Source organism: Malaya genurostris, chromosome 1 (genome assembly GCF_030247185.1).
Source record: "Malaya genurostris strain Urasoe2022 chromosome 1, Malgen_1.1, whole genome shotgun sequence".
NCBI lineage: Eukaryota > Metazoa > Arthropoda > Insecta > Diptera > Culicidae > Malaya > Malaya genurostris.
In genome coordinates, this window is record NC_080570.1 from 61,395,380 (window position 1) to 61,410,413 (window position 15,034).

Sequence of the window (15,034 nt, forward strand, 5' to 3'; positions counted from 1 at the left end):
ATCGCTGATTACGTATGAAAATCAACTGGTTACATGTCAGTTTTGTGAACAACCTGCACACTACGGCAAACCTTGCACTGAAACTACGAAAACAAACAAAACAAACAAAAACAAGGACAACCGCTCAACAACGGAAACTAGTGAGTGCAGTGCTCCTGTTTCAAAATCACCTTCACCATCTAACCAAACAGCAACTGCAACCAATGTACAACAAGGCGCTTCTACAGTAACTAGCAACGAGATCAAGACTGCGAATAACAAGGAAAACGAAAAGAAGACGGAAATCAACAATGCCACCGATGCGTCAATGGACGACGAGACGAGCCACGAACAAAGTGCCCCTCAATCCTCGCAGGAGGGAAATGGAAGCTCCTCTCCCCCTAGAAAAAGGGTGACAACGAGATCGAATACAAAGAATTTTTTATTTAAAAAATCGGCTCAATCGGCCACGTAAAGCTTGTACGCAAATAGGCCTGAATAAAGATGTCTTTTAAATAATTAACATCGCATATAGGACTAAACAACTCCGAGTATAAAACCGAGGGTTTATAATAACAATAGTAGTAACATGACAACCTTTCAAAAAAATATACTTCTGCTTTAATGCACCTCGATACGTGAACAAAATGTAACGCAATAGCTTCACACTCGTAGTCTCAATGCCACTGTCAAATATGTCAAAGTCAACCTTTACCGAATGAACTTGTTCATCTCACGCCAAATTCGACATAAATGCCATCATTATTTGCATTGCCACGGAAAAAACGACAAACAACTTCTACGCTACGAATGCCATCATTTTTGGTCACATGGCCCCGGTGGCAAAACTAGTGTCGAGCTGACTACCGTGCGCTCCGTAGATTGCCCAACATTTAATTCGGCCAAATGACCATCGCTTCATTTTTCCCTTTCTCCCTCGCCCGAATGCTGACTGCTTAGAAGAATGACCAAATTGCAATAGCATAAAATGCAGTGCGAGAAAATTGCGATCACAATTCATATGCTTGTTAGACGGTTATAATAACCGTGTTTCCTCTAGTGTTCTCATAATTTTTTGGGGGATAATTTTTCAATTCAGCATCGTTCCGTCCCCGTCAATAGCACGGCACCCAATGAACCGAACTTATAAAGTGTGAAAATGACCATGCGTCTCGCACATTATTTTTTTTTGTATTCTTTATTCGTCTTAATTTGAACCGTTGAAACCGTGTTATGATCATCAGTTACAATAAAATTAACCGCTTCTCGGTAGTGCCACGGAATTCACCCGGCTACCCATTCTCAACGGTTTCCGTTTTCCAGTGCACCTTGACAGCGTGAGCGATTGGATCCACAGCCCAGCCGCTCGCAAAGGCATTGAAGGTACTATGTGCGTGGGAATATTTGGCAAGCATGAGTTCGTTGTGGAACGCGAATCAACAAATAGTCATTAAAAATTGACAGCCAAGTTGGTGCTCGTTCTATGCTTTGGTGAAACTCTACCGTAAACACAACCGTTCAACTCGGTTCTAATTGCATATCATCAATTTTTCCTCTTCTTGTGTGGTGTAGAAGATTAAGGATCATATCCTTATGATAAAAAAAGAACCGGAATTTTCATTTTAAAATTCCCGCGCTTGTCCAATCGGTAAACTTTTATTCTCTCAACGTTGGCAACACTTTTATACACATTCTGTCAAATTTTGACGCATATCGTACGATTAGTTTTTGTTTGGTGTCTATACAAAGAAGTTGAAAATTTTCGTGTGGTGATTTAGAACAACGTGCGTGCATCAAATTTTGTGTTGCAAATGGATTTAAGTGTTCCGAAACTTTGAAAATGTTAGAAAAGGCCTTTGGTGAATCGTGTCTAGGAAACACACAGCAATACGAGTGGTATTAAACGCTTCAAAGGTGGTCGTACAAGCTTGGATCATGATGAGATCCCTGGCCGCCCAACAACATCTGTTACTGAAGAAAACATTGAATCGGCGAAGCAAATCGTGTTGCAAAATCGTTCTGTACCGATTAGAGAGATTGCTGTGTTGTTGGGCATCTCTTATGGATCAGCCGAACACATTTTAACTGATGTTTTGGGTTTGAAACGCGTCGCTTCTCGGCTGATGCCAAAAAAGCTGAATTTCATTCAAAAACATCAAAACGTCGTGTTGATGTGGCCAAAGAGATGATTTCCAACGCAGATAGTGACCCCACATTCATCGAATGCATCATAACTGGTGATGAGGTGTGGATCTATGAATATGACGTAGAAATCGCACAACAATCGACCGAATGGCGCTTCGAAGGCGAGCCGTTGTTCTAAATTTTCATCCATTATAAAAATCGCCACACGAAAATTTTTCAACTTTTTTGTATAGACGCCAAACAAAAACTGCGTCAAAATTTGACAGAATGTGTATAAAAATGTTGCCAACGTTGAGAGAATAAATTGGACAAGCGCGGGAATTTTAAAATGAAAATTCCGGTTCTTTTCTGATCATAAGGTACTCCCTAATTTGAAAATTTAATTGTGCTGAGGAGAATTCAACTCATCTGGCATTATCGCATTGATGTCTTTCATAACGTCCAAAAATTAGCGCAATGCGGAACCGAGCGCCAAAGAGATGATATCAATAACTTGGGGAAACAATGCTGTAGAGAAAATGGATTATAGAATTTTGAACGAAAAATATATGCCTTATTTCTTCGCAAAAGACATGAGCTCACTCCGTTTAATGCAATATACATAGGTGCTGTCCATAAAAGACGTCACGCTTTATTTTTGCAATTTTTTACTCTCCAACCAAATTTTTACTTTTGCTGGAAATCATCGCAACAACAAAAACCCGGCATGGCTCATTTAACATAGAATCGACACCAGTGCGAGAGCGAATTTCTCTCGATGACATTTCTGAGAGTCAAAGGTTAGCTGGCTGCTGTGGGGATCTTCTCTGAAGCAACAAACGGTCGCGTCTCGTTCCGCGATCCGATTCTATACAGGCAGTCGATAATTGCGATATAATCATTTTACTATTCGTCATTTGGGGGTTTGGTACCTCGTGGGTAGCCAGTTTGTGCAAAGTGCACATGACTTATTTCTAGTTTTTACGTTTCGTCTTCGACTCATCAGTGCATCAGCAGATTATGTTGAACTGCTGATGCAAAACCCCCGGATCAACATAATCCGCTGAGCAGACGTAAAGTTAATGCATTTTGCAAAACACTTGTTTGCGCCGAAGCGCTATGTCTAACCTGACGTGCCGAAAGAACGGAACAAATTCGACGGCATACTGACCGCTAACAGATTTTCGTCATTTGGGGGTTTGGTACCTCGTGGGTAGCCAGTTTGTGCAAAGTGCACATGACTTATTTCTAGTTTTTATGTTTCGTCTTCGACTCATCAGTGCATCAGCAGATTATGTTGAACTGCTGATGCTTTTACTATTGCCGCTTATTCTAACTATGTGCATATAATCTTTGTATAAGTTGTGTCTATGAAAATGTATGTGAATGCTCCACACAAGGGTTTTGAAATATTGCAACCTAGTATGAGAATCATCAAGTTGAATCATCGACTCGATTTTCTGCGATAATTGTCAACTTGCGATTCTCTCTTGGGAAATTCCACACAGCAACGATCATTATCAGACTGCAATTTTTTTAAGGGCCGTGAAATACTCAGAGTATGAAGTGGAGCGAAGAAATGTATAAAAATTCTCTCGCGGTTCATGCATTGAGAGACTCGAGTTCTTGTAGCATCTTCTACCGGATTGAAAATGTTGTATACAATATAGATAGCAATATAGCAGCTTCTGTCAAATTTTCGGCAATCACCAACACTGTCTGCATCATTCATTTCCAAATTTACAAGAAGAAGCTTTTAAATCAACAAATAACAGTTCGGCTGAAAAGTTCGTATCGTTTAATAGAAACACACATTTTTTTGCCAAAATTGTTCAACATAATTGCCATCAGAGGCGATACAGCGATTATAGCGATCTTACAACTTTTCGATACCATTTTTGTAGTACGATTTGTCCTTGGCCTCAAAATAGGCCTCAGTTTCAGCGATTACCTCTTCATTGCTTCTAAATTTTTTACCAGAGAGCATTCTCTTGAGGTCTGAGAACAGGAAAAAGTCACTGGGGACCAAATCTGGAGAATACGGTGGATGAGGGAGCAATTCGAAGCTTAATTCGTTCAATTTCAGCATGGTTTTCAGCGACTTGTGACACGGTGCATTGTCTTGATGAAACAAAACTTTTTCTTTTTCAAATGAGACCGTTTTTTTGAAATTTCGTCTTTCAAACGCTCTAATAACGCTATATAATAGTCACTGTTGATGGTTTTTCCCTTTTCAAGGTAGTCGATGAAAATTATACCATGCGAATCCCAAAATACAGACGCCATAACCTTACCGGCCGATTGTTGAGTCTTTCCACGCTTTGGGTTCGGTTCATCGCGTGCAGTCCACTCAGCTGACTGTCGATTGGACTCCGGAGTGAAGTGATGGAGCCATGTTTCGTCCATTGTTATATATCGACGAAAAAAATCGGTTTTATTTCGATATAACAGCTCCAAACACTGCTCAGAATCATCAATTCGTTGTTGTTTTTGATCGATTGTGAGCTCACGCGGCACCCATTTTGCACAAAGCTTTCTTATATCCAAATATTCGTGAATAATATGTCCAACACGTTCCTTTGATATCTTTAGGGTGTCAGCTATCTCGATCAACTTCGCTTTACGGTCATTGAAAATCATTTTGTGGATTTTTTCACGTTTTCATCGGTAACAGCCTCTTTTGGACGTCCACTGCGTTCATCGTCTTCGGTGCTCATATGACCAGTACGAAATTTTGCAAACCACTTACGAATTGTTGCTTCGCCCGGTGCGAAGTCTGGATAACACTCATCAAGCCATTTTTTGGAATCGGCGGCACTTTTTTTCATGAAAAAGGAGTGTTTCATCAACACACGAAATTCCTTTTTTTCCATTTTTTTTTTCACAATAACAAAAGTAGCTTCACTCAAAATGCAATATCTCACAAACTAATAATCTGACAGCTGTCAAATTTATACACGTATCTTTTGAAGGTTGGTACTAACTGAAAATGGTATGGATTTAATTCTAGTGGCGTCCTCTAATAGAAACGATACGAACTTTTCAGCCGATCTGTTACACTTTTTCCTATAGAATATAAACGTTTATTGTTAAGATTTGTTAAAAAAATAGGACAAAAAAGTAATATAATTAGGTATTTCAAAAATGCGCTAATTGAAAATATTGGACGACACATTCCAAAAACCCTCCCCCCTTCCCCCTGTCACAAAAGGTCACGTTTTGTGAAACATCCCCCTCCCCCTTGCTGCGTGACGTCTTTTATGGACAACCCCATATTCGAATTTTTGCATCTTTGCTTTGTTCTTTGAGTCAACGTTTTAAAACAATTTTATATCGGTATTATTTCTTAATCCAAAAGCAAAGATATTGATACTAAATTCAGCGTTTATTGTAAACCGTAAATCAAGGAACCCAGTACACCTGATGTACAGTAGGATCAAGTACAAATGTTGACAGTATTTGATAGATTAAAAATTAAAGAGTGTTCCCGATCAGTAAGCAATAACAAACTTATATCATAGGCAATGTTCTTGATATTTATATTTGAATGAAAAAAAAATATAAACCCGGGTGAGGTCAGAGATAGCTGAACCGATTTTAACGAACTTAGGCTCTTTTTAAAGTTTCTATTGAGCAATTGATCAAGTTCAAATACCAAATTGCTGCGCTTTCTGGTTCTGGAGTTATAATGATAGAAATGACAAAATGACAACAAAACGTGTTGTTTTTCTAACGCTCAATTTTCAGCTCAAACAAATGAGCCTAAATTAGTATCAGAAAATATCTTAAAACGTGCTAAATCTACCTAGTTTTCATGAAATTATTTTAATGATTAAATTATTGAAATTTTGGAACTGCAAGACGAAGAGAAGATAGAAATTGTATGAAACCTTAAAATTATTCATTTTAATCTAAACGTGTAACAATCGATTAGACATTCCATGAGATGTACAAGTGAGTTCCTCTTAAAAGTTTTGGTCATTATTTGTGGTACTTCCAGAAACGGTATTCAGCGACCAGCATAACCCAAAATAGTTCATATGTCCATGAATCAGTATGACGAATCAATTGAAATAGTTTTGAGCCCAACTTTGAAGATTTTTTGGTATCGTCATCTAATGGCGTTTTCGTTTTTAATTTGCACTACACCGGTGCAGTGCTGCACTGAGGCATGAATAAACGAACACAAATGACGAAAACATAAACAGTAACCATTGACTACAATAAACGATTCCATTGCACAGAGCTACACCAAACTTTTGATGAGTGCTACACCAGTGGTATCGGTGCAGAAAAAGTGTAGCACTGGTGTAGTGCAATTGGTAAAAACGAACGGTTTAAGTGCAGCTTTCGCTACACCGGTGTAGTGCAATTTTAAAAACGAAAACGACATAATATGACGGTTCGAATTTTAAAAACTCATCACCCTGTAATTTAAAAATTGCAAGTCGGAATCGGATTGAATTCTCCAATTTTGTATGGGACCATAAGGTTATTTTAATTTGGATTTGAAAATCAGTGTAGCCATCTTAGAGAAATCGTAGTGATATCGTTACATAAAATTGTTGGATACTTTCCGGAATCGAAAACCGAATACCGGTAAAACTGAATAAAGTTTATTTGATCATCGACTCTCAACATCTGTGAACCCGATAAACTCGATAAATTTATGTTAAATATTTATCACCCTGTATCTCCTGAACCGGAAGTCGGTCTGATTAAAAAACAAGTAGATTTTATGGGACCATAAGACCTTTTATTTGAATGTTAGCCATCTACTAGCAAAATGAGTGGCATTATTTTAATTTCAATAAATATATCATCCTGTAGTTCCGGAACCAGAAGTCGGATCCAAATGAAATTCAGAAACCTTATTTGAAGCATAGGACTGTTCATATGTGTCTGAGTTTGTGGAAATCCGTTAAGCCATCTCCGAGAAAAATTATTGAAATTATTTTGCACAAATAAATTTGCTTATCTCGACGGACTTCTTCGAATGGTATGAGGGTGTAAGAAGTTATGTTTTTCCAGCAATAATTGTTGCAAGCAGTATAAATCAATATAAATATAGTATTGTTTTGAATTTGAAAATATTTTTATATTTCTAATACATATGTCATGTTCGTACAAATATGTTGCCAAAAACGAACCGTGCTAAAATCGAACCGTCATGAAACAGGGTGCTGTGCATAGTTTTTTTGGTGCTAAGAAATAATTGCATAAAACAGGCCTGTTGGATAGCTTAAAACATATTCTGTTTTCAAGGTCAATTGTGATAGTCAAAAAACTGAAAATTGTGACATGAAACTTCGTATATCTCAAAAAGTCATCCGATCTCAAAGCCATTCAATAGCGTTCAGTGTGACGGGAAGTCCTTTCATTTGAGACTAGTTTGATCATAATCGGTTCAGTCATCTTTGAAATCTCGACCTCTTTGTTGACAACACACATACACACACGGACATTTGTTCATTTCGTCGATCTGAATCAGTTGGTATGTGAAACACGGCCCTATGGGCCACGGGAATTTTTTCGAAAGTATGAGCGAATTCTATACCTATATTTTATATTTATAAAAATGTATTTTAATCCACCTAGTGGTGAAATGATGCCTTTTTCATATTGCTTATATTTCCAAAAATATCACTAGAAGATTCTATCAAGAATTTTTTTTCAATCTTGAATAAAATAAGTAACTTTCTCCTGGGTATGAACTAACCTCACCTTTTAAATTTGTAAACAGTTATGTCAAGTTAATAAGAAATTTTCTTCATTTTGCATCGTCATATTAAATAAATAAACTCACTTTACCCTATAGATCTGGAACCGGAAGATGGACCCGGATGAAATTAAACAGCAACCTATGAGACTATAGGAACTTTTCTTTGAGCCTAAGTTTGCTGAAATCGATCAAATCATCTCTGAGAAAATTGAGTGAGTCTCGTTTTAAAGACAAATCAATAGTGATAAATATTGGTTTTTTAGTTTATGAGTGACATCATTTGACACATACTCACACACAGACATTGCTCAGCCCGATAAACTGTATCGAATGGTATAGAACATTTAGCTCTCCGGGCCAATTTTCAATAGTTAATTTTCCAAGTGATTGCATAAACTTTCTATATGAAAAAGGCAATGAGTGTACTTTTATAGAATAGCATCGTTATCATGATTTTGTAGTAACACTAACAAGTAGGTACAAATTAAATAAAAGCTTTACGAACTTACATATTTTTCAGCTGAAAAATATAGATCTAAATATGACAACCCTGCACGCTATACGAAATTGAACAAAGCACGCTGCGAACCGAGCAAAGCCGCACGTACCGACGCATACCAGTTTTCTATCGTCATTTCCAATTAAGGTTTAAATGTTTTGACTCTCATTGCCCTTTAATTTCGGAACCGCAAGTCGGATTTGGATGAAATTGCACAGCATATTTTAGAACAATGAGAGCTTTAATTTGAATCATGATTAGTGAAAATCGGTTTAACCGTTGCTGAGAAATCGAAGCGAGTTCCGTTGTTGGAGCTTTTCTTCACTATTATCGGTGCTTTTGGAAGCGTAAATCGGGGACTAGTAGTCCCAAAGTAGTTATGTATTCACTAACTAACAAGATCTGCCAACTAGATGAATGTAGCAGTAAGTTTTATAAAAATGTGCACCTCGTTTCACCATCGCTTGTGAAAAAATACTCATGAAATTGAAAATTTTCACTAATCGCTCTGTAATTCCGGAACTGGAAGTCGGATCAGGATTAACTTTTGGGGGACTTTCTAATGAATTAGAAGATCTTTCACTTTCATCTTAGTTTGTGAAAATCGGTTAAGAAATTTTCAAGAAAATTGAGTGCGCTTTTTTTCCTAAATTTGCACATATTTCCTTATAATTCCGGAAACGAAAGTCGAATTCAAATGAAATTCAGGAAAATTGTTATGAGACCATAAGCCCTTTCATTTGAATCTGAGTTTGTGACAATCGGTTCAGCCATCTCTGAGAAAATTGTGTGACATTATTAGTCACATACATGCACACACACACATACACACACACATACACACACACACATTTTGTGATCTCGACGAACTGAGTCGAATGGTATATGAAACCCGGTTGTAAAGTCGGTTTTCACAGCAATTACATGGCCTTTCTAAACAACGTAAAAACACAAAGAAGGCTGTACAAGACTTGATGAATGTTTTTTATTATTCCGTAAAAAATGAACTTTCGAAAGAAACGTGATTTGATTTTATAATAAAAAGTTTGACCGATTTTCACATATTCTTATTTGACCAATTTTTTACTGTAACACCCTTTATATTATTGGACCGCGTCTAGATCTTTCAAACCTTTTGTTTTCTGAAAACAATGACAGTACGTTATAAGTTTAACCTAATCAAACCTACGACTACAGACGTGATAGGACACTATTTCAAGAATCATTGCCTAATTATTCACTTCATCGCCAAGAGCACAATTAATTGCGGTTCAAAACAGAGCATCGTTCATCATCAGATTCCCCAATGAGGGCAGCAAATTCACAATATCAAGCGATTGCGCTCGGAACGATCTTGAGTTATTTGTACTGCTATTGGTTGTTGTTGTTGATGTTGTTGAAATGAGCTCGACCGAAGCGCGATCCCTTTCAAAACTAGATCAAAGACCTCACTCCCTTCTGCGATCGTCGTCTCCCACAGATCGGGCAAGCAACGAAGCGTTTAGTTGGTTGCCATCAACCATCAACCGAACGTACTTGAACCATTCACTTGTCATGTACGACTCCCGCGATGGTGACTTGATGGCCCTCACTGCGGCACCGCAGACGTTGACGGGGAGAGTGTGCCATCAGTGACGATAGGCTACCCTTTGATATTATTGAAGGCAGCAGCTGACGTACCTCCTCAATATGGAAGATGCATAATTCCTTCATCCCTTCAGTTCAGTTACTAGTCGTCTATGGTGTTGATAAATCAGGAACATGGCAACTTTTCCACGTCATCACAATCCCCCCACACAGACCGAGCAGACTGTCTGCTCAGATATCGATGTAGGTTTCACTAACCTGGTAAGGGGAATTTGTATTAAACCATAAAATATGACCTTATGCTTGCCGAAGAGTGATCTGAGAAGTCTCACGCTTCGTAAAAGGTGAACGCGTTTGTCCTCGAGTCGTGCGGCAGATGTTCCATGCTGGTGATGTACGGTGAGAAAAAGACGAGCTTTCTGGAATTCCTTTTAGTTTTGGTCTCGAGGTAGAACGGATTTTTGTTCATTCATTGACCCAAATTTTGATAACGTAACTGAAGTAGTATTATACTTTATAGCTAATACACAGTGTTCAACATCGACGTAATGACGATAATATATACCAGGAAAAAAATAACAAAAACAACAGTGACAATTACTTAGACATCACTCAAAGAGTATTTATAGACAATTTTTTGCAATGCAGTGTAAAAAACTCTTTCGCTCACGCTTCTTTCTCCTGTTTTGGAATCGGCTGTTAGTTCGAGCTCTGTTAGCTCCATGTTTATCTGGTTTAATGGCAGAATAGTTTGCATTTAATAGAGACATAAAGCTTTTATTATATAGCACAAGTAATGGAGAAGGTTGTGCCGGCGGTAAAAAAAAACGGAGCTGTTGTGCGATGGTTTGAGCCACCAAAAATTAGGAATAAAAAGATAAAAGAAAGTCGATTTAGAGTAGTGCCATAACTCCGAAGGGTCATGATTCATGCAAGGTAAAAATTCAGCTCACCTTTTCAAAGGAGTAGTGCTATCTATAGATGAGGTTGATGGATAAGAAAAATATCTTTTGTTTCGTGAAACGGATGGCGTCAGATAGGGTAACGAATCAGCACTAAAATCGTAGGGGCGTTATGGACGTTCATTTTGTAATGTTGAAATGGTTTATGGTTCACAAAAGCAGTATCTACTGTGTCAAATTAAGGGGTTCAACGCAGTAAAAAAATACCATCGATACTACAGAAGTAAAACAAACTACCACGATTCGAGCCGAGATTGTTTGTTCAAGCGATGGCTTCATCCTAATGTCGGTCCAATTTCCACACCTAGAATTCCTTTTGACAATTGAAACCCTATTTGTTGTGGTGATGGTTTCAAGACAATGACATAAAAGATCTAAAAATGGATAAAACAAGACAAAATTTATATTTTTTATTCTACTTGATTAATTATGTTATTATAAAATAAAATTTAAATTTCAAGGAAAAATAACGTCCCTTAATTTTGTTTAGAAATTTACAATAGTTCATTTAAATAATAAAATTCACGAAAACATTACTGAATCACTTCAATTGGCATTCGATTTGTCATAACTAACTTCTTGTTGTTCAATTTGTTTCTAAGCATGCTTTTTATTCCGAATTGTACAAAACGTATAAAAAACACATTCAATAATCTTTCGCTTTCTCAAGTACCTGTTTTAACGTTATTTCTACCGGGAGGTATCCAAAGACACATATCTATTTCCAAATGAACAAATTTTCCTGTTTCTTGGCAATGAAAGAGCCGATATTTAAGCCAAATTTAAGGATGTGAGTAGGGATTTCATTCGTGTGATGTCCAGACTCAGGTCCAATCACTACACGTTAGACGCACATCTCCTTCGAATTGGGCTCTCCGAGACTAATCATTATGCTTGTGGAGAAGGTTATCGGGATATTGATCATGTCGTCTGGACATGCGTGGAGTATCGTGATGTCAGATCTCAACTAATAAATTCTTTGCGTACCCAAGGTAGACTATCCAATGTCCCAGTTCGAGACATTCTTGCTTGTCGTGACCTTCCATACATGAAACTTCTTTATCATTTCATAAAGAAAATTGGAGTTTCAATTTAATAAAGGACCCTTTTAAGACTTAGTTCTGATTCCAGCTGCGTCCATGAGTTCAACCAATAGCTAAATTAGAATAGAAATTATGTAATGATACAAACAAACTCCAAATACTTTATGAAATTATCAACAAAATGTCTAAAAATAACAGCTTATTTTATAATTTATAGAAGTTAATCGTTTGGTTCAAATAATATTTCCGAGTAGATATCATAATTAATGACGAATTAGCTAAGATGATATTTAAGTAATAAGAGAAATATGTTTCAATAAATTTAAATCGTTGTGACTATTTTAGAATTATATTAGGATAAGAATTTTATGTAAAAGTGATGCTACGGCGAAAAAAAACTTATGTAAACTGCCTTAAGAAATAAACGTATATAATATTTTCCTAAGTTTAATAATTTCTCCACCATGTTTTTAATTTTTCATATGATAGTTGTTCAAATAATTTAGCAGTGTTGTTTTCTTCCAGCTAATCTAGATTTAGAGATGTTCAAAGGGTATATGTATTTCTGTCACAAGGTGTCTTTTGACACCTTAAGGATTTCATAACAGAGTACTAAAAAGTACTTGTGCCAAGTTCAAGACATATGTTCAAAACAGATGAAAAACCTGTTTTAATCCACCTAGTGGTGTATTAATGTCTTACTCATATTACTTATATTTTTAAAAACAAACTACCAATAACCTTTTCAATTTGTAAACAGTTATATCAAGCTAATATAGATTTAAATGTAGTAATCCTGCACGCTGCCTTGCACGACCGGAGCAAAGCCTGTGGTGTTTTCTTCTTCCGTGCCGCACGTACCGACGCGTGCATCGCCATTTTCAATGACAATTTGAATGTTTTGACACTCATTGCCCTATAATTTCGAAACCGAAAGTCGCATCTGGCTGAAATTGATTAGTATATTTTAAGACAATGAGAGACTTAATTTGAATCATGATTTGTGAAAATTGGTTCAATCGTTGTTGAGAAATCGAAAGGAGTTCCGTTTTTGGAGCTTTTCTTTACTGTTATCGGTGCATTTGGAAGCGGAAACCAGAAACTAGTAGTCCTAAATCCGTTTCTCTATATTCATTAACTAACAAGATCTGCAACTAGATAAATTTAGCAGTAAGTTTTATAAAAATGTGCACCTCGTTTCGTTTGTGAAAAAATACTCATGAAATTGAAAATTTTCACTTACCACCCTGTTGTATAGGAACCGGAAGTCGGAAATGGATCAACTTCTCGGGGACTTTTTGAAGAATTTCAAGACCCTTTATTTGCTTTTTAGTTTTTGAAAACCGGTTAGGAGATTTTCGAGAAAATGGAGAGTGCATAATTTTGCTCATATTTCCTTGTAATTCCGGAACCGGATGTCGGATTCAAATGAAAAAGGCAAAAATAAACACAGTCTGGATGACAGACTGGATATTTTTGTTGAGGTAACGTGGCACCATTGTGACATATTCGAGTACTGTACCAACTGAAGGAATATTGGAAATGACCGTTAAAATAATTAAAGAATCCAATTTGAGTGTCCTGTCTGTTAGTCTGTGATGTGTGTGTGTCATAATATTTCATAATATTTCTTCAGCATTCAGCGGAATGAGACGTCGCGTTGTCATGTTAGAAGATATCCTTGACATATCAATGGACTGATTCCGGCCGTTTTTCAGAACAACGCATTATTGATTAGTCAATCTTGCGATCTTTATCACCCGTCTAATCAACCAGTTCTAATAAATTATTTATACACCTCACCACATCACACAGATCTCACTGAATATAGAGCGTTGAGTGTTGAGGTTGTTCGTGTATCTGAGATAAGCTGTAGTTCCTTTGAATCTCTCAGAAGAAATCGTGCTAAGTTTGAACTTCGCAAACTAACCTACCTCAAAAACAGAGAATCAAGATAGAATGAAAATTATTCAAAACACTACAAGGAACAACCCCTTAGGGTGCAAAATGGTTTATGATCGATTTTCTCTATCCAATAGAAACCACCTATTGCCATAAAAATCATTATAATGCATTCGTAGAAACGCAATGTTTGATCAGTAATGATATCGATCGATCGTGTAAATAATCGATAAACATCGAAAACGTAAACCAAGAACAAAGACACTGTTCGCTTAAATTTACATGATCTTTTCGTGCTGTGTACTCGAGAACTCGGTATCCAACCACTTTACGCCAAACTTGTGTCCAAGATTTGCTTGTATGCAAATGCAATTATGGCGCTAGGTGTAAACTTTGCGTTTGCTTACCTTACCGAAACAGAGAACAGACATCCAAGTAGTGATTTCAAAATTTAACGGTTGTTTGGCATAGTGATCACCAAGAAGTAAATCTCCTACAGAGCTGCTTTGAGCAGCCAAGCAATCGTATATGGGCTCTTGTGCTCGAGCTTGCATAGATAGATAATTATTGCATGAAAAATCGCAGGCAACGGTGATTAATCGGTAATTTTCACTTGTGGTAATTTGTAAGTGAAACTAAAGGTTGAGGAATGGATATTCGATTACGTTTTTCAATACATTGAAATAACAATATACTCTTGGATGGGAATTTTTCATTAAACTTATTTCGTATCATAGTTACAATAGAAGAATTCGGTGATCTGTACGTTCAGCAAATCTGTCAATAACTTCATCAATAAAACGGCTTCGATGTAGCAACTGAGACAGCAATTTCTTTACAATTGTCATAAGCATAAGCAATGAAGTCTCTCCTGGTGGTGGATACACAAATTCTCACAGAGCCAAACATGACTGAGAGAAAAAACAAATCTCTGAGCTGAGCTGAGTAATTCCTTTTCTTCTTGAATCAGTGCAATAACTCATGTGCACGGAAAAGATACTATCATGGAGACAAGAGATACTAGAAATTTTTAGTTGGATGTATATAAGATGTGTCAAAATACAAAAATATATATAAAAAATATCGTTTGGCTGTCATTGACCAGCAAGCGCAAGTGGCTTAGGGTGAATTTGTGCATATTGTGTTGTGGACAAAATCGCAAATTTTTAATATTCGGTATCTCAAAACTAATTGAATGCAGATGGCGATAAAGTTA

General features: G+C 36.9%; 1 protein-coding gene across 1 annotated transcript in view; it reads left to right on the forward strand.

The window, feature by feature from the left end:
- The first annotated feature begins 9,725 nt into the window (after nt 1–9,725).
- LOC131425990 (uncharacterized) overlaps nt 9,726–15,034 on the forward strand; it is a 98,467-nt gene continuing 93,158 nt past the window's right edge. The window contains exon 1 of the mRNA XM_058588361.1: nt 9,726–9,944. Coding sequence (XP_058444344.1) covers nt 9,726–9,944 — 219 coding nt within the window. The remainder of the gene's footprint in view (nt 9,945–15,034) is intronic.